Genomic DNA, 27,905 nt, shown 5'->3' with positions numbered 1-27,905 from the left:
ATACCCACAATTATCTCCCCTCAAACTCCCTCTCGATGACCTGACCTCATATGACCCCCCCTCAAAAAAAAAAACTTATAGTCGTGACCTAATATGACCTCTCCTTCCTCTCAGGACTTGTAGGGCCTCGAGAAGTCACAGTGGAGGGTGACCAGAGGAGGGTTAGGTTGGAGGGTCTTGTACCATCCACTGTGTATATATTAACACTCGTAGCAGAGAATAGAGTGGGTCGCAGTCCTCCTTCACCGCCTCTCAGGATCACCACTCAGGAGGAACCACCGACAGGACATCCTCAGAATGTTAATGTGAGTTAGTCCTTCGTTACCTCCTTCGTTACTTACCCGTATCCTACCCGTCACTTACCCGTCAGTACCCCGTCACATATATATATACGCTTCTCAGGGATACTGTACACGTTGCTATTATTATACACCTGTCAGTTACCGTCACACACACCTGTCGGTTACCATCACACACCTGTTAGGTTTCCGTCACACACCTGTCAGTTTCCGTCACACACCTGTCAGTTTCCGTCACACACCTGTCAGTTTCCGTCACACATCTGTCAGTTACCGTCACACACCTGTAATTTACCATCACACACCTGTCAGTTTCCATCACATACCTGTCAATTTTCATCACACACCTGTCAATTTTCATCACACACCTGTCAATTTCCATCACACACCTGTCACTTTTCATCACATACACACACACGCCGTCACACATCTCCCGTCACATCCGTCTAATCTAATTACCCCCAAAAAACATTGAAAATAATTATATAAAAATGATGGTCTTAACACTTCACCTGACGCTAATTAATTACAATAAATAATACCTTGAAAAATTAATTAGAAAAAAATAGGTCATAATTAACATAGTGATTATTGTAGCGTATGTAATTGATATGTGACACAGCTTTGATTTGACGGTGATTCATTGATGATTCTGTTTTTGATTCACCTTTGATTCAAATTTGACTTACCTTTGATTCACCTCTGACTCACCAGTGAATCATTGATGAGCCAGCTATTGATTCACTTCTCATTAGTAATTCATTAATGATTTAGCCATTGACTAATCTCTGACTTGGCAATGACTCAACTGTGACTCACTTGTGACTTACCTGTGACTCACCTGTGACTCATTAGTGATTTATTAATGACTCATCCTTTGATTTACCTGTGACTTACCTGTGACTCACCTGTGACTTATTAGTGATTTATTAATGACTCATCCTTTGATTTACCTGTGACTCACCTGTGACTCATTAGTGATTTATTAATGACTCATCCTTTGACTCACCTGTGACTCACCTGTGACTCACCTGGGCCCATGTTACAGGTGGTGGCAGTGTCGTCGACGGCGCTACAGGTAACGTGGGAGCCGCCGCCAATTAACCTGACTCATGGCACTGTTCTGGGCTATTACCTGGGCTTCAAGGATGCCAGGTAGGTGCCACCTTTGATCTCTCATCTCTCACCTCTCACTCATTTCTCTCATCTCTCACCTCTCATCTCTCACCACTCATTTCTCTCACCTCTCACTTCTCACCACTCATTTCTCTCACCTCTCATCTCTCACCTCTCATCTCTCACCTCTCATCTCTCTCACCTCTCACTCATTTCTCTCACCTCTCATCTCTCACTCATTTCTCTCATCTCTCACCTCTCATCTCTCACTTCTCACCACTCATTTCTCTCACCTCTCATCTCTCACTTCTCACCACTCATTTCTCTCACCTCTCATCTCTCACTTCTCACCACTCATTTCTCTCACCTCTCATCTCTCTCACCTCTCACTCATTTCTCTCACCTCTCATCTCTCACCTCTCATCTCTCACCTCTCACTTCTCACCACTCATTTCTCTCACCTCTCATCTCTCACTTCTCACCACTCATTTCTCTCACCTCTCATCTCTCACCTCTCACTTATGCCTCTCATTCATCCCTCTCTCTCACCACTCATCACTTCTTATTCATCCCTCTCACATCCCTCTCATCTCTCCCCAACAGTGAGGGGGAGAGTGGGGCGTATAACTTCACCACAGTGGGCGTGGAGGGGGTGGGCGTGACCACTGCTACCCTGGCAGGTCTACGCCCACACGCTCGCTACGCCGTCGTGTTACAGGCCTTCAACTCCAAGGGCGCCGGACCCGCCTCCCCGCCCGCCCTCGGCACCACCCTGGAGGACAGTAAGTGTGGGCGGTGGGCTCTGGGTGGTTGTGGGTGGATGTAATATTGGGTAATGAAATATTGTGTGGATATTATTATTATTATTGTTGTTTACCTTAACCCCCCCTTCTCCCCCCAGAGCCCAGCGCCCCCCCAGGTCACGTGAAATGTGAGAGTGTGACGTCATCAAGCCTTGTAGTGACGTGGTCACCTCCTCCACCACGTCACAGGAATGGCGTCATCAATAACTACCGTCTTGCTTACTCCTACGCCTCCTCCCATGGTGAGTAAATAATATCCTTTATTACTGCTACGCCTTCTTTCACTCGTTCTCTCACGTCTCCTACCATAGTGAGGCAGAAAAATCCTTGTTAATCCTACATTAATCTGTTTTAATCCTTCTGGTGATATCTGGTAACTGATTAATTGTGTTCTGATTGGTTAGTGTAATAGCCAATGACGGCCTTTGATCTTTCCTGTTTTAATCCCTTCAGTGTGGTGATATTTTAAGCTCTTCCCGTGAGAGAGAGTGAGCGAAGGAGACAGACAAACAGCTAGACAGACAGAGATGGAGACACACACACACAGACAAACACTCAAGACAGAAAAACAGACACACAGACAAACACAGCAGGATACAAATAGAAAGAGAACCAAAGAAAACCCCGTAACTAAGGTTTTCTATGATAAATTTTAAGGGGTAACTAAAAATAATAACTCCCTTTTTCTTTTTTCCTCGACGCAGAAGGAGGAAGGAGCGGCAGTGTGGTGTCAGAGGGCCTGGGGGTGACACTAGCTGGTCTCACACCCTGGACCAACTATACTGTGACTGTAGGAGCCTCGACCAGGGCAGGGGAGGGCGTCCACTCTCACCCATTCGTCTGTACCACTGATCAAGATTGTGAGTTTTGAGGGGTGAGGGAGGGTGAGGGTGGGTGAGGGTGTGGATAGGGAGAGAGGGTTGAGGAAAGGGAGGGAGAGGTAGGGAGAGGGTGGGTTATGAAAGGGAGGGAGAGGTAGGGAGAGGGTGGGTTATGAAAGGGAGGGAGAGTGAGGAAAAGAAGAGAGAGATGAGGGAGAGATTAACATGAGAAAGATAGTGTTGTGTATTGTGGTGATGGAGTGTTGTGATGACGTGTTATGGTGTAATTAGACACAACACGTCCATAACACACACACTATCACCATCACCCCACACTATCACCCCACACTATCACCCCACACTATCACCCCACTACTATCACCCCACCCACCACCCACCACCATCACCCCACACCATCACCCCACCACCATCACCCCACACCATCACTCCCACCACCCCACACCACCCCACCACCATCACCCCACACCATCACCCCACCACCCCACACCATCAACCCCACACACCATCACCATCCCACACCATCACCCCACACCATCAACAACCCCACACCATTACCCACCACCATCACCCCACACCATCACCCCACACCACCCCACCACCCCACACCATCACCCCACCACCCCACACCATCACCCCACCACCCCACACCATCAACCCCACCACCATCACCCCACCACCCCACCCCACCACCCCACACTATCACCCCACACTATCACCCCACCACCCCACACTATCACCCTCTCTCCCCTACAGTACCAGAAGCTCCAGCTAGCGTAAAGGCGGTTGTCTCAGGACCTCGGGCGGCAGTAGTGTCCTGGGCCGCCCCTACTCACCCACACGGACGCATCACCCGCTACACCGTCCACTGGGAACCTGCAGGAGGCCGGGGTGGTGCTCATAGCCGCCGTGTGGAGCCTCATCTGACCCACTTGACCTTACATGACCTCTCTCACACAACACATCAGGTCAGTGGCTGTTAGAGAGAAACTACCTTGAATCTGACCAATACACACACACACACACACACACACACACACACACATTGCCTCCTCGATACAAATAGCAATCAAATAATAGCCATTAAACAATAGTAAACATCTAAAGTATAAATATTAATAAGAAACAAATACAAACACCAGAATAAAATAAAACAATTAAATTCAAAATACAAAAAATATTTCAGTATACAACAGTGATTTATATTATACAGTGAATAATCAACTGTCAACTAATTCCTAACAAATAAATGTAAAAAAAAAAATTAATTCATTAGTGAAATAATCTTTTAGGTAAGTGATTTAATTAAGCTGTCATCACCTTAATTGCTAACTAAGCTTCAGGTGTAATAACAGGTATTTCTCTATTATATTATATTGTTTTACAGGTGTGGGTGACAGCTTCCACTAAGATGGGAGAAGGACCAGCAAGCAGAATAACTGTGGTCAAGCCTTCACACACAGGTACGTACACACATACACACACACACACACACACACACACACACACACACACACACACACACAGGTACATACACACACACAAATATATATAAAAATTTACAAAACCTTAACGATCAAACTACTTACCTGTTTAATCACCTCTCACGCCCCCAGTACCTGCGGGCGTGTGGGCGGTGGGCGGGAACCTGACAGCGGCGTGGAAGGAGGATGTGAGTCTTGCGTGTGGTTCAGTGGGTGTACCTGAGCCTACACTTACCTGGACTCATCAGAGGAAGCTTATACCTGCCAAACACGACAGGTAAGTCTTGTGGTCACTGGGGTGGGTATATTTGAGGTCAGGAGGTCACTTAGAGGTCAGGAGGTTATATTTAGAGGTCAGGAGATCATATCTAAAAGTCATATAGAGGTCAAGAGGTCACGTAAAGGTTCAAGAGGTTATATCTAGAGGTCAGGAGGTCATATATAGAGGACAGGAGGTCATATAGAGGCCAGAAGCTTATATAGTGTTCAGGGGGTCACGTAGAGGTCAGGAGGTCACCTAGAAGTCAGGAGGTCACACAGTGGTCAGGAGGTCACACAGAGGTCATCTTACACAGGTTCCGGGTACAGCCTGACGGGACGCTGACGTTAGCTGACATCCAGAGGAGCGACAGTGGCCACTACTCCTGTACCGCCACCAACCACCACGGCAGTGACGCAGTGACTTACAATCTAACGGTGTTGGGTAAGTGTCCAGAGAGAGAGAGAGCGAGAGAGAGAGAGAGAGAGAGAGAGAGAGAGAGAGAGAGAGGATAAAACATAGAGAGAGAGAGAGAGAGAGAGAGAGAGAGAAGAGAGAGAGAGAGAGAAAGAGAGAGAAGACATAAAGAGGGAGACAATGACAGGAAGAGAGAGAGAGAGAGAGAGCGAGAGAGAGCGAAAGAGAGCGAGAGAGAGAGACAATGACAGGAAGAGAGATAAAAAGTGAGTGACATAGAGAGTAAGAAAGAGAGAGAGAGAGAGAGAGAGAGAGAGAGAGAGAGAGAGAGAAAAGACAGATAAAGACAGATCGAAAGAGAGAAAGTGAGAAAAAGAGAGAGAAAGAAAGAAAACCCTAGATCATACAGACACAAACAAGACTCCACTAGGCACTAACAAGGTAATATTGGCACTCCTTTCCTCCCATACAGTGCCTCCATCATCGCCTTCCCTCCACGTCACCGAGACCACAGCTTCCTCCATCAGGGTTCAGTGGAGCGTTGAGGATACCGGGGGGGCGTCTCTACAAGGGGCCACACTCCACTACAGGTGAGTGTGATTCTTCTTCCTTCCCTCCTTCTTCCCTTTTGTTTCCCTCTTTCTTTCTTCCTTCTTTCTATTTTTCCCCCCTGATCTCTCTCTCTCCAGTAGTGAGAGATAGTTATTGTCAATTAAGGATGAATCAGGTGGCGGGTCTGTGTGTCTTATGGTATAGTGCCAGTATGGTGCCAATAGAGTGCCAGTATAGTGCTAGTATATTATCAGTAAAGTGTCAGTATAGTGCCAGTATATTATCAGTAAAGTGCCAGTATAGTGTTAGTATATTATCAGTAAAGTGCCAGTATAGTGTTAGTATATTATCAGTAAAGTGCCAGTATAGTGCCAGTATATTATCAGTAAAGTGCCAGTATAGTGTCAGTATATTATCAGTAAAGTGCCAGTATAGTGCCAGTATATTATCAGTAAAGTGCCAGTATAGTGTCAGTATATTATCAGTAAAGTGCCAGTATAGTGCCAGTATATTATCAGTAAAGTGCCAATATAGTGTCAGTATAGTGCCAGTCTATTATCAGTAAAGTGCCAATATAGTGCCAGTATAGTACAAGTGTAGTGCCAATAGAGTGCCAGTATAGTGTCAGTATAGTTGAGTACAGTGAGTGTGTAATATAGTACAGTGACAGGGGTACAGTGACAGGGTTACAGTGACAGGGTTAAAGTGACAGGGTTACAATGACACGGGTACAGTGACAGAGGCACAGTGACAGGGTTACAGTGACAGGGTTACAATGACAGGGGTACAGTGACAGAGGTACAGTGAGGGGATAGTACAGTACAGTGACAGGGTTACAGTGACAGGGTTACAGTGACAGGGTTACCGTGACAGGGTTACAGTGACAGGGGTACTGTGACAGGGGTATAGTGAGGGGATAATACAGTACAGTGACGAGGATACAGTGACAGAGGTACGGTGACAGGGGTACAATGACAGGGATACAGTGATAGAGGTACAGTGATAGAGGTACAGTGATAGAGGTACAGTGACAGGGGTACAGTGACAGAGGTACAGCATAGAGGAGTGATAGAGGTACAGTGACAGGGGTACAGTGGACAGAGGATACAGTGGATACAGTGATAGAGGTACAGTGATAGAGGTACAGTGACAGGGGTACAGTGACAGAGGTACAATGACAGAGGTACAGTGACAGGGGTATAGTGAGGGTGATGGTGACGCTCCTCCACAGGTCGGCGGGTGGAGAGTGGGTGACGGCGGAGGTGGATGGTGACCAGAGATCTTACACAGCCACAGGTCTCCGTTGTGGCACCCTCCACCACTTCTACCTCACCGCCCACAATCATATAGGTTAGTGCCAACCCGCCCACAGCCTTTACATATCAGTGCCATGCCTCCCACACCCATATAGATCAGTGCCAACCCGCCCACAGCCTTTACATATCAGTTTCAAGCCACCTATAATCAGTGCCAAACCGCCCACGCCCATATAGATCAGTGCCAAACTACCCACACCCACCTAAATCAGTGCCAAAATGCTCCTTCATGCTCACATAAGCTCAAAATCTTAGTACAGGTAGTCCTCGGCGCGCTGATTAAGGATCTGTGGTCAAAATTATGAAATGGTTTTAAATTACTTGTTCTAATGACATTTGGAGATCGCAATTAGTTTTTCAACGTTAATTTACTTACCACCTGTGATATTTCCATTGCATTTTCTTATTTTTTCGTCCTTTAGTTTTTAATTCGTTTCTAATGTCATCTCTTTTCTTTCATTATCTTTTCTCGTTCTTTTTTTCCATCCTCTTTTATCTAGTTTATTCCTCATACGTTCTAATTATTCTAAATATCTCCTTCATCATATTTTTTCACCCCATCACCTTTAAATTAATAATATATAATAAATTAATTATCTATCCTAGTCTAACTCAATACATTTAAGTTATCCATAAAATAAGTATTATTTTCTTTGATGACTTTCGTTTTCTATTATAAGGTTACGTTTGGGAGACTATTTTCAGTGTAAATAAATGTACAATATATATACCCTGGTCACCTCCTCACCCCACAGGCAGCAGCATAGCCTCGTCAACAGAAGCAGCACGAACTAAGGGCCGGCCTCCTGAAGCTCCCCCACAATTCCAGTTCGTAACCACCAACAGCTCTCAGGCGACGCTGTACCTGGCGCAGTGGGGTGACGGAGGCTGCCCCATCACCCACTTCAGCGTCCAATACCGCAAGGACTCAACAAGACACTGGACTACAGGTAATGTGTTTTATAGTAATTTAATGATTAATTCCTTGAGTACGATGATTTATTACCTAGACGATAGACGCTTCTCTCATATAAACCCACCAATTTATTTTTCTCTGGCAGTTGGTAGTGAAGTTCCTCCCGCCCGTACCTTCGCTGTGGGCGGGTTGGATGCGGGCGCCCGTTATGAGCTAAGGGTGACCGCCCACAATGCTGCAGGAGCTACACCCGCCCACTACACCGTCACCACACCCGGTATTGGCCACACAGGTACACCCAAACTATCATTTTATCAATTATTTTCATTATCCAGCTAACTATATACCCCTCACAGTCACCCCTCTACACCACCCACTAACTCACGCCCCCACGCCCACTCTCCCCATCAGGTACGGGCGTAGGTGTAGGCGGGAGTGTTTGGGGCAGCACTCCATCTACCTCCCCAGTGTGGCGTGACCCCCGGGTGCTGGTGCCTGCCACAGTGTCCGCCCTCGCCCTCCTTCTCACCGTCACCACCGTGTGCGTCTGCCTCAGGAAGCGTGAGTTCTCCCTCCTGTGCTGTGTGTCTAGTTAATGCATCTAAATATCCTAAAGTTTAGGCTAAGTTAGATTTGATTAAACTAGGTTAGATTAACATTAGCATATTTAACCAGCAGGTGGAATAAGCTCGGGGGTCATAATCTTCATATGATCTAAAAATTTAATATAATAATCTATCTCTCGACTCTGGCAACAGGACCCTCAGGTAGCCCAGGGCAGAAGGAGCTGCCTGATGGAGTGACGGGCGCAGCGGAGGAGAAGACGGCACTACAGGCCCGTGAGGACGTGTACACCACCGTCAGGAGGCCGGCACCTACACCACCCCAGCAGCAGCAAGATATCAGAGACAACACAGGTATGAAAATATATAAAAAAATCATAAATAAAACAGTATAAGGATCATAAATACGTAAGTATAGTATATATAAAATGGAACAATATATACGCATAATATATTAATAATTCATAGCTATACCAAATAATATACGAGTAATATATACGACAAAATATAATGAATAAATAATCACAAAAGTACAACTCATAGATAAACCAAATTATATTAGTATTTAGGCCTACCCAGCAAATTATACAAGGGATCAAAATATTCCTAAAATAATGAAATTAATTCGATATATTACAAATTACAGTATTTAAATTAACCAATACAACACACAAAGGAATAATATATGTTAATAAAAAGTGTAAGAAAATACATAAGAATAATAACTCTACCAGACTTAAAAAGAATTATATACACATAAGTTATATAAGCATTTAAAAGGATAAGGTAAATTATTTAAAGGGAAGCCAGAACAAACGCGCCGATTACACAATAACAACTAAATAATACTGTTCCCTATGGTTCTATAATATTTATTTGTTATTCTAAGTATTCCTAAAAATAAAATAGCAAATAAAACCATATTATTGATATATTTGGGTTTATTTGTTAAAAGTTTCTGGTGATATTAGAGTTAATTCAACGTCACTCAGGTGTCATTTGTTGTGGTGGGAACACGTGGTTGACTTCCTCCTCTTCTTTTAGGTATTTTATTGTATTTATTAACGTTATGTAGTGATTATAATATGATTTAATGTTAGAATATATATAGGTGATGATTTAAGGTACAATTGTTAATGTAGAAATTATTGTTTTGAGTTAATGTTTACGTAATTTTAAATGTCCAGAATGTTTATGTCATTAACTCGGATTATCTGTCTTGTTACCTGTGTTAAGTTATTACTGTATGTTGAGTTACTGTTAATGGGTGTATACGGGTTTACTGAACTCGATAATACAAGTCTTGAGGAGAAAAAAGGAGAATTAATTGTTTAGAAGACAGGTAAGGGTTTTTGTCACTGCCTCTCTGGACCACTGAGCATTGATAAGATTTGGTCTATTCATGTTAAAATAAGACATATTGTATTATTATTATTAGTAGTATTATTATTGATGATTTGATTTATTAACCAGAGCTTGCAAACACAATGGCAATGACTTGATGTTCATTTAGTGCATTAAAACAGATGGTAAAGGTGAAGGAGACGGTTATAACCGGAAGGAATGTATGGAATTTTACACCAAAATTTCAGATGTTATTTACATGTACTGTGATATTCCCTTTAGCCAGAATAATTGGTGCGGAGTTCTTAAGGGGGCGAGACATTTCTGGGTAATGAGACGACTCTCTCAAACCTGGATAAACCTCACATCCCCGGAATTTTTCTCGATCCTGGAAAAATTTTGGGAATTTTCCAGAAATTTCACATTATTTTGCCTCTGAATTTTCTCCCTGACCTGACAAAAAATTGGAGAGTTTCTGGAAGTTTTCTTTAAATTTTCCAGAAAATGGTCCTGATTTCCAGCCTCGGAATTTGCTCCCAGAACTGGAGAAAAAAAATGGCGAGGTTTTCCGTAATTTTCCTGAAAATGCGCCCGATTCTCAACCTCGGAAACTCATTCACAGACTCGGAACTGTGAGAATTTTTCCGGAAAAATTCCGAGCCAATTTCCATTCCGAGTATTGGAGAGTTCCTGCTAATGTAGGTATTACTGTAAAGTCCTAAATAAGAAAATGTAAATGACAATGTACGGAACCTAACCCAACCTTATGTAACTTCCATATAAAGCTGTTTATCCATATTAAGTTACTAACTGGCATCCATAACAGTAAAAGAAACTAACCTTAATATTAATGTCAGCTCTCTGCTGCATTTTTACACCTGTTCGTCCTGCCAATAAGACCACGATCATATACTAGGCGTAACGAGAAGGAAGGTCAAACTCACCACCTTGTCAATTTTCCGTTTCTTCTCTCCCCTCGCAGGCTGAGACCTGTAGAGTGAGGCGGTGGGCTGAGCCATGGCAAAAGTTAGAGGTGGAGAGATGTTAAATTACTGCCAAATAATAAGTTTTTCAATGTGTTTTAACCCGTAGTTTCCATCTTCCTTCATGCCCTGGCCACTACAGGTGATTTATGGCTAAGGAGTTGAAAAAATAAAAAATTAAATATTTAAAATATACCTAAAATTAAAGGGAAAAGTTGTTGTATCATTTTTATTACAATCTATCATCCACACAACATATACTGAAAAAATAACCAGTTCTATAGACCCTTTCTGGTGATATGCGTCTCCCCCCCTTTTACCAAACAAACATATCGGTGAAGTCATAATAAATGAGCCATTGTAACAGCAACTCAGAGTCAATTTAGGTACCATAATATTTGGTAATTGTTTAGTTTAATGACACCATTTTTAACTTTAGGAAGAATCACCTTTTGTTTCCAGCTGCCTGTATTATTTCTTATACTAAAGATTATTGTTACTCTTGTAGGGGAATACAGCGAAGAGGATCTGTATCCTTATGCTACAGCAACCTTCCAGATGGGTGGAGGTAGCCCGCCACCCCCAGCGCCACCCTCACCACCCACACATGCCCACCACCCACAACCTCGTAGTCAAAAGGCCTTCACTGCTCTCGTGTACCAAGCACCTTCACTACATGATGTGGATTCCCCCAACTTGGTAATTATAACTTGGTACCTCAAATTATAGGTAGTCTTTAACCTGCTGATCTGTGGTTGAATTGTTGAAATTTTGATAATTAATTGTTGTAATAGTCACAAGAGATTAAAGTCTTTATAATTAATTTCCGGAAAATTATCTCAAAATTTCAGTACAGTGTATAGGTAGTTCTCGACACACAAGTTGAAGATCTGTGGTATAAAACTTGCTATTTTGATAATTAAGTGTCCTCATAGTGATTACAATAATTAATTATCAAAATTTGACATTTGTCTCTTATTTAACCTTATGGCCACCCACTAGAGGTGGCCATGCCGAGGGGAGGAGGCCAGTGGTCCATGTAGGATCCCTCCATTGTTCTTGATAATATTGTCAAGGGCTAATGTGAGCTCCAGTACTATCCTTGATTCCACTGCTTGGGCTCCATAGGTCTACCAACCTCTGTGTGAAGAAGTAGTTCCTTATATTTGTTCTTCATGATAGCTTGGTGAGTAGTTGTCCCCTCATTGTTGATGGTGCACGACATCATGAAAAAATGTCCCGGGCCCACGTTTTCCATCCCCTTTAGGATTTTGAATGTTTTAATGACATCTGCCCTATTGTGTCATGTGTGAAGGGTTGTTAGCCCTAAGGCACCCAGTCTACTTGGACGATCGAGATGACATAGTTCCATAATCATCTTAGACTCTGTGTTGAACCTCTTCTAGGGATGTTTGGTCCTTCTGGAGGTAGGGTTTCCATGCCTGTACTGTATATGGTTATCCAGGCTGGGATGTACTGTATATACAGGTAGTCCCAGACTTACGGCTGGGATGGGGACCCAAATCCAGGTTGTAAGTCAAAAATGTGAAAATAATACATAGAAAATCTAAAATGGGTGTCTCTTTTTCTTCTCAGCACCACAAAACTCTCACTTTTAAGCTTGCCAGCCATTTTAAAGGGAATTACAAACAAAAATTTTGTCAGTACACAGCGCAATCACTAACATCGGGACTCAAAAATACGTAATTTGAAAAATATTTGATACGACTGGGGCGGTCATATGTCCGGGTGGTCGTAAGTCGAGGAGTACCTGTACTATACTGTACTAAAGATTTGTACAGTTGAAGGAACATTTTCCTATCTGTATTCAAAGGTACACTTTATAATTCCAAACTCTTGATTTTCTTTTCTCACTGCTGGGGGGCCCCCACTTGTTGTGCAGCCTTCAGTGAATGATTTATCACAATGTCTAGATCTTTCTCCTGATTGATAGTACTGTACTGTATCAAGGAAAGTGTTATTGTGTTTAGGGTTGGTGTATCCTATTTGTAGGATCTTGTATTCATAATGTTAAAGAGTATTTGCCAATCTCGATACTATATTTGAATAGCTCATGCGGGTCTTTCTGCCTTGTTGTGACATTATCTTGACTTGCTGTCTTCCCCTTGAGTATTTATTTTGCACAAAAACTCGATAAAGGTCATCTTCAACACCAGGGTTGGATCAAATACTGTACTGATTTTTAGCGGTCAAATACAAATACTTGTGACATTATGATGCAAAAATGCAAATACAAATACTTTTATGCCTTAATTCAAAAATACAAATATAAATACACATACTTTTATTTCCAAGTTCAAAAATACAAACCCAATACCTACATATCAGAATTACATTTTATCATCATTAATGCCCGGAAGATTTCTGGGCTCAACTTAGCTCGCTCAGGAGTGTAAAAATTACCAGAATGTTCAACGTTACTGCTTGCAGATAACAATAGCAGTAATAAAAATTAAAAAAATTACAAAAATAAAACAAATTAAAGTGTTTTCGTCCTCACAAATTGTCTATAAGTAGCAATACAAAATATCAATTTTTCCTTTGTTTATGGAAGAGGCAAAAGGCAATAGCCTTAAACTAGCCTACTGCCTGTAACACTAACAAGTGTCCAAATACAAATACAAAATACTTTTTCTTCTGGGTGCCAAAATACAATTACAAATACATTGAAAATGTATTTAAATACAATTAAAATACAAATACAATTGTATTTGATCCATACCCTGCTCAACACACTGATAAAGGATCTGTGGTCAAAATCTTGAATTTTTTTAATTAATTCTGATTTATTGACATAATTAATTATCAAAACCTCATAGTGTTGGGATACTATTAAGACATTTATCAAAATTTCAACATTTTGAATAAGTACAGGTATCTTTGTCTTGTTATCAGAGAATCTTAATAAAATGTTTTGATTATTCTGTAAGCTGGCAAGTGGGTGTAAATGATACATAAATAAATCAGTTTAATTATCCTTAACTAAGTGACTTTGTTCCCGACAGAGTGAGAGAGAGAGCCGGGCACCACGAGGATTTCCTTACGAGGCCTCAGAGACGGAGGATTACGGCAGCGTCCTGGAGCCCGGGGCCGACCCCCGCTGCCCACCGCACCACCGCCGACCACCGCGTCACCTTAGGACCAGTAGGTTTGTCACACTTACTGCTGCATCTGTCATACTGCTCGTACACCTCCCCTATCATACTTGTACACCTCTCCCCTAGTATGACTCTCCCTTTGTACATCTTTCTCTCCCCTTGTACACCTCTCCCCTAGTATGACTCTCCCTTCTCCACTAGGGTGTGACAGTTGCTCCAACTTTGTCCTACAATGCTGTTCTAAATTTTGGTGTTGCATATTGACATAAAAAATACCCACGTGCAATTTTTTGAAGATTCATGCATATTTGAGTGAGCTCCAGCAATTTGAAAAATAGCGATTTTGCTTATACGGCATATGCGCCTATATATGAGGTTACACAACCATCATAAGGGATATTAACACAAATCATTTGCCTGTCTTAATTAAAAGCTGTTATCACTAACACAAAAAAGTTAATCATTCTTATTCTCTTATGGTTCATTAAGGGGTTTTATCATATATTCACAAAGTATTATTTCTCTAGAGCAAGAAACCATGATTTCTGTTCGGAAACAGATGATCATTTGCGCTGATTAGGAACGAGGAGTCTGTCATTTTCAACTACAGTGGGGTATGCTATAACGAATCTAATTTGTTCTAGAACCTCGTTCGTTATAGCATTCGTTCGTTATAGGATTAATCCGTCCCAGGCCCCCAAATACAACCACTTAACACTGAAAATTTTCTGTGGAAAATGTAAAAAATACGGTACTTTATCTTACCTTAGTGTAGTTCAGCATGCAGGACAGGAGGCAGAGGTGGAGGGGGAAGGAGAGAATTATGGAGAAGAGGTGGAAGGAGAGGAGTCATCCTTCCTAGCCCTCTTTGGTGACTGTCTTACAGGCACTTTGTCTGTAGGGTCTTTTGCTACTTTTTTAAAGAAGGAATCCAGGGTTGGCTGCTTCAACCTTGATTTCTGGACCTTCCAAAAGTAGTTCATCATATTGTCAATAAACACACTGATGGCCTTTTCCACAGCACCAACATCAGGATGATAATCCTCCACAAGCTTAGACAGTTTGCTCCAGCAAAAGAACACATCCTTGAGATCTTTGGCTGGAATGATGCGGCTTTCCTCCTTGTCCTCATCCTCCCCTGACTCCTCAGAATTTAAGCTCCGCTTCAGTGCCTCATTTTCTTCTTTGTGAAGCTCAGGCAGCTCCTCAGTAGACAGCTCCTTACTGTGCTCTTCCACCAACTCCTCAACATCATCATCATCCACTTCCAGGCCCATGGAATTGCCCAGAGACACAATTTCATGTACAACATCCTCTTCCTCTAACTCTTCGAAGCCTTCAAAGTCTCTTTGAAGCACACATTCAGGCCACAATGGCCTCCAAGCAGCACAAAGACACCTCATAGTAACCTCTTTCCAGGCTGACGCAATTAAAAACACAGCGTCTACTATATTGAAGTGACTCTTTCAAAATTCCTTCAAACTAACATCACTGGAAGAAGTGGATGCAAAACATTTTCTAAACAGTGCCTTTGTGTACAGCTTCTTAAAGTTACAAATTACCTGTTGATCCATGGGCTGGATGAGAGGTGTTGTGTTGGGTGGCAACAAGTGCACAGTGATGAAGTTGAACTCTGGCAATTCAACCATCAAATTAGGAGGGTGGGCTGGTGCATTGTCCATCACCAATAGAGCTTTCAGTGGAAGATTATTCTCTTTGAGGTATTCCCAAACACTGGGTCCAAACACCTCAATCACCCACTCAGAGAAAAGACTCCTGGTCACCCAAGCCTTTGGGTTTGACCGCCACATAACACCAAGGCGGTTCTTCCTAATGTTTTTTAAAGCTCTGGGGTTTTCTGCATGGTACACAAGGAGTGGTTTTATCTTGCAGTCACCAGAAGCATTAGCACAAAGAAGGAGGGTAAGCCTGTCTTTCATCGGCTTATGGCCAGGGACAGAAGTTTCCTCCCTTGTAATGTATGTACGGCAAGGCATTTTTTTCCAAAAAAGTCCAGTTTCATCACTTCTTGAAAGCGCTCCTCATCCCTGGCAACATTAAGAAAGTCATGGCAAAGTTTTACACCACGTCCTGCAGCCTCATTGACGACCTGAAGCTTGTCCACAACCTGTTTCATGTTCAGGTAGTCGTCTTGATCCGCCCATTCACTGGCTGGACTGTGGAGAAACTGATCGGGCATGCCTAAAATGGTGAAGAACCGGCTTGAGTCATGCCCAATTAGGTCCACCAGGGCAGTGCCTCTTTCTGGGACAGGGGGAAGATATGGCTTTCCATAGCCCCCATGATTGAGCCCCACTCTCTTAGTAACTTCAGTGCCTTCGTGGCAAAGAAGGGCCTTCCTCATCTCTTTTGTCCTTTCTTGTACTTGGGAAAAGAACAAAGCCAGTGGGGCCAACTCCTCAATTAGGTACCAAGTGTGTCTACCGAGTGCCACATGTGCTTTGTCAACTATTGTGGCGTCATATGGGGCAAATTCAGCCAAGGTTTCGACCAAATTCAAGTCATTCAGTGGCGCACTTGCTGGAACGGGCAAACAATCCACCATGGGACATAAACAGCGACTGTGAACACACCAAACCGTTCTAACTTGCTGATTTGACTTTTAGTCACAACCTCGGCTTTGGGAAACTGCTCTTTGATCTGGCCTCACAAAAGAACAATCTTGAGGGTATAGAGCAGTTTAGCCATCCACCTTGCTTTGTGAAGTGCGCTGGGGTAGACCATCGTGAAGTTCACTGGCTCGGATCCTTTAGTTACATGCAGCAGACAAAGCTCTACCAGCTCCTTGTAGTCGCCACGTGTAAATGGTTGGGCTAGAGATTCACGGAAGAAGTCAGCCATCTCCTGCTGGTGCTCCTCAAACACCCCAGGCATTGCGGGGCAGTAGTATTTCTTCTTTTCATTGTCCGCCAGTTGAGAGAAATAGGTCTTGAACCTAGAAATGCAATTATTGGGATTATTGTATTTCGTACTAATCTATAATATTGTTTTAGGGGTATTAAGACTGATATGATCGATCATTTGCTTGGTGTTAGTATATCTTATAAGTCTAATAAAAGAAATTCCACTAAATTTGTTCATTAGATAATAATATTCCTTGTTATTTTGTAAAGCCGACTGTGCTAGCTCAAACATGCACCGATCTCCAAGAAGATTTACAGATGTGTTTCCTAGATAAATACACAGCACTAAAACTTTGAACAGCATTGTAGGACCATTTTTTTATTTTTGGAGGGCAACCAGTCACACCCTATTGTACACCTCTCATACTTGTACAGGTGTCTATAATATAAAACACAGTGTACAGTCTTGTGTTTACTCCTTCACTCTCTCACACACCCGCAGCCCCTGGTAGGAATACATGGACAAATAAATGTAGTCCTCCTCGAAGTGATTTAGTACTATTTGTTGACATACTTTCAAATATTCGGGCCTAACTAGCAATAACAGTGCTTTTTATTTTGGTGATTTTGTGAAGATAATGCACCCCAGCTTATTTCATCTGAGGATTATACACCCTAACCTAACTTAACTCATAAAGATTAGGCGCCTCAGCTTATTTTACCAGAGGATTAAACCCCCTAATCTAACTCCTTCAATTTAACATCAGGGTGTTAAATCAGATGTAAGCAGGGGGTTGGTAATCTTGGGTTTGTTTATTTTAATTCTTTTTTTATAAGGTTAAACTACAAATGTTTCCAAAGATCATAAGGTTCCTCTACTCTATAAACCTTCCCCTTTACAGTTCCTCTACTCTATAAACCTTTCCCTTTACAGTTCCTCTACTCTATAAACCTTTCCCTTTACAGTTCCTCTACTCTATAAACCTTCCCCTTTACAGTTCCTCTACTCTATAAACCTTCCCCTTTACAGTTCCTCTACTTTATAAACCTTCCCACAATAGGTACTCATATAAAGACTATCAAGGGTGAGGTGTGTTAGAGGTCCATAGGTACACATCAGTAGGGGGTAAAACTATAGACAGGGGCATGATTTTATAGTGTTTCTATGTCTTGTGGTGTTATAGTCCCCTGAGATTAGATTTGGTTAAAAGTAGTACAGCTCCTCCCCGACTTACGATGGGGTTAGGGACCGATATCCTGGTCGTAAGTCGGAAATGCTTAAATAATACATAGAAAATCTAAAATGGGTGTCTCTTTTTCTTCTCAGCACCACATAACTCTCACTTTTAAGCTTGCCAGCCATTTTAAAGTGAATTACAAACAAAAATTTTTTCTGTGTACTGACTTTGGGACTCGAAAATACGTTATTTGACCAAATTATGGTACGACCGAGGCAGGTCGTAAGTGCGGGTGGTCGTAAGTCGAGTAGGTCGTAAGTCGGGGAGGAGCTGTATGTAGAAGATATTGCACCTGTGTTTGTCCAACTACCTTCTTAATTACTGTAGTATATTTTGCACCTGTATTGTATATAGTTAGGTGTGTTTAATATATACATACTGTTTAATATACATGTTGTTGTGGTATTCATACTTATTCATGAATTTTCATCAGAATGGTTCTACTGTATAGCCCTGGGTCTGCACCTTGTGTTATTGTTAAGAGTCGCACCAATTGATTGTTGAAGATAATTCTTGTTTCAAACTTTCTGTAAGAATTATAACACTGTAAAATTTAACCGAGTCGTTCATCATCATGTACAGAGATGCTCATGTTGACTTGTGTTCAGGTTTTTAAAAGAATATGAGTTTTGACAAATTTTCATAAACTATTACTAAGGTGTAAAGCTTACATATTTGGTGGTTTGGGCCAAAAATTAAATTTTGCTGAAAACTGCAGTATACATACTCCAGAGCATGCTGATCATGAATACATGATCTATGATTCAATTGCGGGGTAATTAGTGGCCGTAATGATGCTTGGAAGATTTTAATGGCATTTTTCAATGCTCATTACTCATCGACTATGGATTTCCAAGGTGCAATTTAAGCATTTATGTGTTATTCTGAAAGTACAGTACTTAATTAGTTAAACCCCTTAAATTTCAATTCTGAGAAAAAAGTATCTTTTGGTAAAAAATTTGATTTTGCTGAAAATCACATTATAGGTACTCCTGCACATGCTGATTATGAATACAGTGGTCCCTCGGTTAACGAGCACAATCCGTTCCAGCAGGTTGCTCGCTAACCGAAACCATTGTTTCGATGGGTTTTTGGGTAATTGGTTCCAGCTCACCGAAAATTGCCTAAATTCAACAAAAAAGGTAGAAAAGTTTACTTACTTTGAGGTGTGTATGTAGAAGGCTCCTGGATGATGATGATGATGATGTGAATTTGAAGTGGGAGGTGGAGGAGGAGAAGGGAGAAGAGAAGGAATTGGAGGTGAAGGAGAAGCATTTTACTGCTTCTTGGAAGGTGGGTCACCTTCCATGAAAATGTCAGGAACCTCTGGACTGACAGATTCTCCACCATGAACATCCTCTCTCCTTCTTGAAGTTGAAGGCTGAGGGATAGCATCTTGTTCCCTCTGCCTTTTACTGAAGAAAGTGTCAATTGTGGTCTGTGGGGCATCTCTCCTCCTCGCCATTAACTTATGTTTAAAGAAGGAGACCATTGAGTCCTCAAAGTTAGTTCAGTTTTTTCCACATCTGGGTGCTTTGAAGCCAGTTCCCTGAACTTCTCCCAGTGGTAAATCACATCTTTCAACTCTTTAGTTGATATATGGTCATCACTTTCAATTTCCTCCTCACCACTGTCAGCCTCTACCTGTAACATCTCATCCAGTTGCTTCAAGTCATCAGGGGTAAGTTCCTCCTCATGAGACATCACACGCTCTTCCACATCCTCCTCCTCCACTTCAAGGCCCAATGACTGACCAATGGACACAATCTCCTGGTCCAACTCTGTTTCTTCGTCAAATCCCTCAAAATCATGGACTACTGATGGCCACAGTGCTTTCCATGAAGAATTGAGGGATCTAGTGGAGACTTCTTGCCATGATGACACAATCAATTTTACAGCCTCCAGGATGTTGAATTGTGTCTTCCAGAACTGTTTCAGTGTTAGTTCAGGATCATTGGAAGTTGCCTGATGACACCTCCTAAACATTTTCTTCATGTACAACTTCTTGAAGTTGCTGATCACATTCTGGTCCATTGGCTGTATGATTGATGTAGTGTTTGGAGGCAAAAACAACACTTTCACAAAGTCAAATTGATACTCCAAATTTCTGGCAAGTTCAGGGTCATGACCAGGAGCATTATCCATGAGGAGAAGAGCCTTTAAAGGGAGTTTATTGGTGGTTAGGTAGCTCTTGACAGAAGGGCAAAACACATCAACAGCCCATTCATTAAAGAGCTGTCTTGTCACCCATGCCTTACGGTTGGACTTCCAATAAACTCCAAGCTTTGTTCTTACCACTTTCTGTTGCTTCAACACCCTGGGGTTTTCAGAGTGGTAGACAAGCATAGGCTTCAGTCGGAAATCCCCTGAAGCATTTGCACCAAGCAATAGAATGAGACGGTCTTTCATGGGTTTATGCCCAGATAAGGAGGCTTCATCTCTGGTGATGAATGTTCTTTTGGGCATCTTTTTCCAGAACAGCCCAGTTTCGTCCACATTCAACACTTGCTGTGGAAGATAATTTTCTTCTTCCATCAGTTCTTTAAATTCAACTAAAAACTTTGCTGCCCCTTCCTTATCAGCACTAGCAGCTTCACCATGCCTAACAACACTGAAAATGTCACTTCTTTTCTTAAATTTTTCGAACCAGCCTTTGCTGGCCCGAAAATCTTCAAATTCTGTGCCTGAAGAACCAGGTTGATCTGTCTTTAAATGTTCGTAAATCTCCCTGGCTCTTTCACAAATGAATTCAGTAGAAACTGAATCACCTTTCATCTGTTTTTCCCTAATCCAGATGAGAAGTAACCTAGTTTCTGCAATTAGGGGTCTACTTTTAAACACTCTTGTAGATTTGTCTCTCTTTCACTTCTTTAAATTTGTCTTTCTGTGCAAGAAATGTCGACACAGTTGATGTCGACATGCCATATTCTTTGCATAGCGCATTTGTTCTAATGCCTTGTTCATGTTTTTTTATGATTTCCTGCTTGGTTTGGATTGAAATCGCTTTTCTTGATCTCTTAGGCCCCATGCTGGATTCAAACAATGTCAACACGTGATCTTTTAGTTATAAACTTGTTGTAAATAAAGAATATCTTCTTTAAAATAACACTGCACTGTGCTATATATTGTCAATATGTAAAATAAATTTCAAAATTACCAATAATTTGCTTGGAAACACAAAAAAAGCATTTAGTTGAAGAGAGTCTCAAGCAAGATGTTACCTCCACTGAAAACAGAGAGAGACTAACGCCTGTTTGCTGTGTTAAGAGGCTGGATGGCGCACATAAAGCTAGTCACTTTACCTTCAATTATGTTCAATAATTGTTAAAATGACTAAAAAATTTAATATTTAACTTTTAAAATTATTGAATAGTATAAACTTCTTGATATTTACTAAAATAGTAAGGAATTTAAGCCCTAGAACCGATTAATGTATTGGCGGACTAATACTAAAGCTGGTTGACCGCCAAGTGCAAGCCAAAACTTGTTGAGGTCGGCTCGTATGAAACTCGTTAACCGAGGGATTGCTCGTTAACCAAAGTTAAGAATCTCATGGGAGGTAACTCGTTAACCGAGGCGCTCGTTAACCGAGGGATCACTGTACATGATCAATGATACGATTGCGGAGTAATTAGTGGCCGTAAGCCCACTAATTACTCCGTAATCCCTTGAAAGATTTTAATAACATAATATCAATCAGTGTGTCTACTGGCCAGACAAAACAAAATTCTCTGGCTTTTCCAGGTGTAAATTTTAAAACTTTGAGGTACATTAATCCTATACAGTATTTATTACAACAGAATAACAAAATTAGACGTTTTCAATTATATGTACAGTAACCCTGTAACACTATTGGGAAATTTAAAGATGATATATTTGATGATAATCAAGAAATTGAAAACCCTTTTGGGACCCACCCCAAGCCAAGCTGACAGGTAAATTATTAAACAGCTATGAATTGAAGTATTAATTCAAGTACTGTATGTACCTGTGATTTACTTAGTCTAAATTATAGTTACAGAAAGCTGTCTGACTAGTTTATTTAACCAGCTATGATCAGGGTGATCATTAGGCTTAGTGATGAACATCGGCAGAAACATTGACCCCCTTCCATATTTTTCTCCTCGGATTTGAGCTATTCACGTGGGTCGACCCGGACGTTAAAAAAAAACAAATCCGGCTAAAAACGAAGTCACTACTGATCCACCTATATGACTTATGATAAATGTGTGGAATAATCCACTTAAATTAAGTCCCTTAATTATAAGAACAATTCATCTCTGACAATAATCATTGCAGCATTAATAGATAAAGTATAAACTGTAATATTTGATCACTAACATAAAATATCACAGGTACACAAATAATTCAGTATTGGAGTGAACTATTTACTGGAATTTGTTCCTAAAAGTTTAATTACTTACCTATTATATAGTACATCATTAATTTATGGTAATACTGCTGTCAAAATAACAATATTTGAAGTTGAACTGAATTCACATAAATTTCCAGGTTTATTTGTAAAATTGCCTGAGTTTTCCAGACCAGTAGACACCCTATAACTCAAGAAAAGTGATATTTTAAAAATTTTATTCAGAGGTCATCATAATATTTATTTTGTTTCTTGCCTGATGTGTGGGCGTCTGGCAACAGGGTCCCCCGCAACGTCCGGCTCCCCTAAGACACGGCGGTCTCAGCAACACACCCTACGACCCACGCGCCACCCCAGGTACTGTACCCTGCCCTGCTGACACTACACACCCCAGGTACTGTACCCTGCCCTGCTGACACTACACACCCCAGGTACTGTACCCTGCTGACACTACACACCCCAGGTACTGTACCCTGCTGACACTACACACTCCAGGTACTGTACCCTGCTGACACCACACACCCCTACTGTGTGTACCCTGCTGACACTACACCCAGGTGCTGTACCCTGCTGACATACACACCCCAGTACTGTACCCTGCTGACACCACACCCCAGGTACTGTACCCTGCTGACACTACACACCCCAGGTACTGTACCCTGCTGACCCACACACTCCCAGGTACTGTGCCCTGCTGACACTACACACCCCAGGTACTGTACCCTGCTGACACCACACACCCCAGGTACTGTACCCTACTGTACCCCAGGTACTGTACCCTGCTGACACCACACACCCCAGGTACTGTACCCTGCCCTGCTGACACTACACACCCCAGGTACTGTACCCTGCACTGCTGACACTCCACACCCCAGGTACTGTACCCTGCTGACACTACAGATGGGCTAGGTTAGGTTTTGGAGTTTGTTAGTTAGGAAAATAATATCAGTTATACAGGATATTAATAGTTGTGATTGACTCAGGTTAAATGATGTTTGGAAATAAATAAACCATTTCTAAACAAATAATTAGTAAATTCTTCTATTTACTAATCCTTACTAACTCTTAATTGTACACCACCTGATTTGATAACATTCACTAAGTCACTTGTACACAGAACCTGCCCCAGAGTTAAGAAATCAAAGGGTGTTTTTAATTTATCATTTTATTTTAGAGTTAATATCTGTGGCAGGTGTTTGTATCTTTGTTCATAACCTTCTGAAGGCCAGATATTTGACTGTTTCAGCTTCACTGTTCCTCGTAGTCCCCAGAAATTCTTGCTTTTATTTCAACTTCAGTTTCTTTTTTTTGATACCATATTTGTCCAGTCATGCCTCAGAGCACACACCTAATATTATTATCTTCTCAAATCATAAGTCATTTTACCATTTTTTTTTTCTCTACCTGAATTAAAGTTTCTGAGATTCTTTACTCACCCAAGTATAAAAAATAAACTATTAGTATTTGGGATTTATACCCTAGCTCTTAAATGGCAGCCAACTTGTGTAGAAATTTCATGTTTCTTGAGAGTCATTTTTGTGTACTTGAGAGGTGGGGAAGGGAACACCTTATCCAGTTACAGTATATAGTGTGTGACATAGCAGATTTATTGCAGGAGTCCGGCTGTGAGTCGACGGCTGAGTGAGGGCAGCAACTCCATCAGGGACCACACAAGTGACGCCGAGTGTGACCTGCGCTGGTGAGGTCCACCTTGACTCACCTCAACAGGAGCCTTGGGTGAGCACAAGAGTAGTCGATGTGTTTAGCGCAGCAGATAAGTGGGGAACACCCCCCCCCCCGACTGAAGCAAGAACCACAACAGCCATCACAAACATCAACACTGAAGACCACCATTGTACGTAACGACCTCCGCAAACAACGGCAACACTTTAATTGCTGCTTTGCCACATCAGGTCAGCATTGTTTTGTTGGCATTATAGTTTGAGGTGAGTGTGTGCATTAGTTTTCTATGTTTAGTTTGTGTGGTGGACCTTCTGCAGTCCTCGAGGTGTGTAAATGAGAGAGAGAGAGACATAACTAGCTCCGGCTTCTGTCATCGACTATCTAACAGCTCTGCTCACCCTTAGTTTATGACGTTGAATTGAAATACAGAATTTCTCATCGTAACTAAAAAAAATTAAGGTCTCTGTATATGAGAGAAAAACAGGAATTTAAGACAGTGTTGCGTGGTATGATAGTCTTCTAAGCATCCAGTCATGAGAGAATGGTGCAAATATGTTATTTTTTATATACTCGTAGATTATATGAAACCATTTTTGGAGTGATAATAGGAGCTCTTGTTGCTTATATGCAGTTTTTTTTATATGATTGAGTCTGGAGTGTTCAGTGCCAGGCAGGAGAAATTAATTATTGACATAAATCCTTTTAAATTATAGTCCTCAGTTTTCATAAAGGATAATGGCCTTTACTTATAAGTTTCCATGAAATTTGTAAATAATTATATAGGGTTCCCCCAAGCTAAAAGTTGCCTATCTGTGGGAATGAACGGCCCCCCACGGTCTTCCTCCCCAATCACCTCTACCAAGTGTTATTTGAGAAAGAACTCTCTCCTCACCACTTGTGTTTTTACAGTCGCTTATCCATCAGTTTAATCAAACATTGTAATTTTAGGAACGTTATTCTTAAAAAACAAAACAATGGGAAGGTCTTTTTGGGAAGTTAAATCTCCGGTAAATAAAGACTTGACCGCCATCACTGTTTCCTCTTCTTAGTGGGTAACACCAGCCAGCTACTTGCCAAGATAAGCTTATCATCAACTCCTTGTAATTCTCCGTTTATCCTTAAAGTAAACCGTACGTGATAGTAACAAATTTGTTATTGAGAGAAGTGACTAATTGTCACACTCATTGCTCTTCGTTTGACAGCCAATAACTTTACGAAAGCCATGACTTCTTGGAGTACACTTTACTGGTCTCATTAAATGTTGTATTAGTACCCTACCCAGCTTTATGTTGATGATTTGAGAACTACCTGTATCCAAATTAAATGATTATTATGTCGGTTATTATTTTGGCCGTCCATAACGGCCGATTAACGTACTTCTTGATAGCCGATTGAAACCCGTGTTTCGTAAGCCAATGGCACTGAAATTCATATTTTAAATTATTTAATTGAAGAACTGTATTTGGTGTTGTAATAACCAAAATGTCTTTAAGGTGAACTAACTTTGTATATCAGTGATAAGTTCTATTTACTTCTATGGATGTATACCACCAAAGTCACAATATTCCTTTTAAAATGTTAATTACCGTCATTAATGATTCTTTTAAGACAACTTAGCGAGGACTGTTCACCACCCTCGAACACTTCTCACAGGCAAAGATCTGCAACTTCTTGTAAAATACCACCAGTGTCGTGCCAATGTTGATCAAACTCCGATGAATTGAGTCAGTCAGTTACTTCCAGTTATTATGAATTCAGGCTTCGCTCAGTTACCGGTTTGTCAGAGGTTGGCCTCAGTAACTTTCATCAGATCAAATATTAACCACCGATGACCTTAAATATTACCCGCTAATGACCTAAGTAAAGTAATAACCATAATCCGAGAATCGTACACTTGTATCTCTGCCTCGTGAGTGTCTCTGTGATAATATTGTGTGTGTGTGTTAAGTCATTTTACCTTCCAACAAACATCTATGTAAATTATATACAGTGTACTGGTTATTATCAGTATATATTATATAAATCGTATTCCAAATTAGTTCTGTATATAAATCAAACTTGGCGTTGTTTCTGTATAAATGACGTACCCGGTGTTGTTATGTCTGTACATTAACTATATTTACTGTGTGGTTCATGGTAAATGTTAACAGATGAATATTGGTCAAAGGAGAGTCTTGTACACACTCCCGGGACTGATGACGTATGTAGATATATTATTAACTCTCTGATATAATAAGTGTTCATATTGTGCATCATCTTTCTACAAATATCCCATACAGTACAGTATTAACTTTTCCGTTTGTATGCCCTTGATGTATTTTCGTAATAAATCCAAAATACAATCATTCTCTTTTATGTTACTATTAAAATAAGTCCTTGACATAGATATAGTGTTGTTGAAATACATAATGTTCAAGAGGTGTAATTTAAACAATACAGTAAGTAATTTTTAGGTAACATTTATTATATAAAAGAAACCATTTTTTCTTTTTACAAAAATATTAAACTAGTATTAATACTAGTATTAGTATTAATACTAGTATTAATACTAATACTAGTTATTAATTAGAAATATAACTATTATTAGTATTAATACTAGTATTAAGACTAGTATTAGCTAGTAGTAGCATTCTAATACAATACTAGTATTAATACTATACTATTAGTAGCCTAGGTAATACATTTATATATTAAAAGAATTAATACCTAATCTGATAAAGTATGTAAACTACATACTAGCAATAATACTAGACACATTTAGCATAGTATTAATACTAATTAGTATTAATACTGTATTATATTAATACTAGGTATAATACTATATATTAGTATGTTAATATTTGCATTAATATTAGTATTTGTTAGTATTATATAGTATTATACTATTACATAATACTAGTATTAATATTAGTATTAGGTATATATTAATATTAATACTAGCATTAATTAAAATACAGTAGTATTATTAACACTATTAATATGTACTCAGTATTAGCACACTAGGTATTAAGTATTAGCATATTAGTATTAGTAATACTAATTAATACTAGCATTAATGAGTGCTAGTATTAATCTAGTACTATATTACATACCAGCTACAGTACTAATACATTAGCTATACTTGATTAGACAAATATTAATCACACACTTATCATTAATCCAGCACACACTATACTAATAATTAATTACATTGAAACATGTCAGCATTAGCAATTAAGCAGCAATCATATATTAGCACCACTAGCACAACACCTAGCACTATCACTAGACCATTATTAGTACTAATACAGTACTGATAATAAATATTAGCCAGCACAGAGCATTACACTAGCACAGCATTAACACAGTGATACTTTGGCAAGATTAGCATTTACATTAGCAGGACAACAAGTAAGTCAATCAACACCAGCTTCTAGTACTGGCACAGTGAATCTCACCAGATTAGCATTACAGCATTACCAGCACACACCAGCAATAGCACCAGAATTTTATACCAATAATTACCAGTCAACACTAGCATCACCCACCAGCACACCACACCAGTTCAGACTAAGAACACACCAACAAGCACATAAATAGCACACATTCAGACCCCAACACAACCTCATTGGCTCATCCCATAATAAATCTGGATGAGTAATTAGCATTCAAAAATGTCAATGCTAATTACTCAAAAACTATGGGATTCCAAGGTGTGATTTAGGGTTTGTGTGTTCTTCTGAATGTACTTAATTAGTT

At 40.7% G+C, this 27,905-nt stretch overlaps 1 protein-coding gene across 1 annotated transcript; it reads left to right on the top strand.

Annotated features, from left to right (window-relative positions):
* Window positions 1–113: 113 nt before the first annotated feature.
* LOC121869559 (Down syndrome cell adhesion molecule-like protein Dscam2) lies at window positions 114–26,510 on the top strand. The gene is made up of 19 exons (XM_042370955.1): window positions 114–305; window positions 1,348–1,454; window positions 2,019–2,197; window positions 2,317–2,460; window positions 2,923–3,078; window positions 3,814–4,025; window positions 4,445–4,520; window positions 4,674–4,818; window positions 5,117–5,244; window positions 5,690–5,807; window positions 7,001–7,119; window positions 7,841–8,035; window positions 8,147–8,293; window positions 8,413–8,562; window positions 8,760–8,918; window positions 11,400–11,590; window positions 13,918–14,056; window positions 22,766–22,841; window positions 24,100–26,510. Exons 7-19 carry the CDS (start codon window positions 4,469–4,471, stop codon window positions 24,185–24,187), a joined length of 1,707 nt encoding a protein of 568 aa, XP_042226889.1. The 5' UTR covers window positions 114–305; window positions 1,348–1,454; window positions 2,019–2,197; window positions 2,317–2,460; window positions 2,923–3,078; window positions 3,814–4,025; window positions 4,445–4,468; the 3' UTR covers window positions 24,188–26,510.
* Window positions 26,511–27,905: the final 1,395 nt, after the last annotated feature.

Source organism: Homarus americanus, unplaced genomic scaffold (genome assembly GCF_018991925.1).
Source record: "Homarus americanus isolate GMGI-L3 unplaced genomic scaffold, GMGI_Hamer_2.0 scaffold23578, whole genome shotgun sequence".
In the NCBI taxonomy this organism is placed as follows: Eukaryota; Metazoa; Arthropoda; class Malacostraca; order Decapoda; family Nephropidae; genus Homarus; species Homarus americanus.
Note: the sequence above shows the minus strand (reverse complement) of the source record. Positions and strands in the feature narration are given on the sequence as shown.

Coding starts and splice junctions, on each gene's coding strand:
- LOC121869559 (XM_042370955.1), top strand. CDS start 4,469: ATGGGAGAAGGACCAGCAAGCAGAATAACTGTGGTCAAGCCTTCACAC. Junction 5,245..5,689: donor TTACAATCTAACGGTGTTGG/GTAAGTGTCCAG, acceptor CCTCCCATACAG/TGCCTCCATCATCGCCTTCC. Junction 11,591..13,917: donor ATGTGGATTCCCCCAACTTG/GTAATTATAACT, acceptor TGTTCCCGACAG/AGTGAGAGAGAGAGCCGGGC.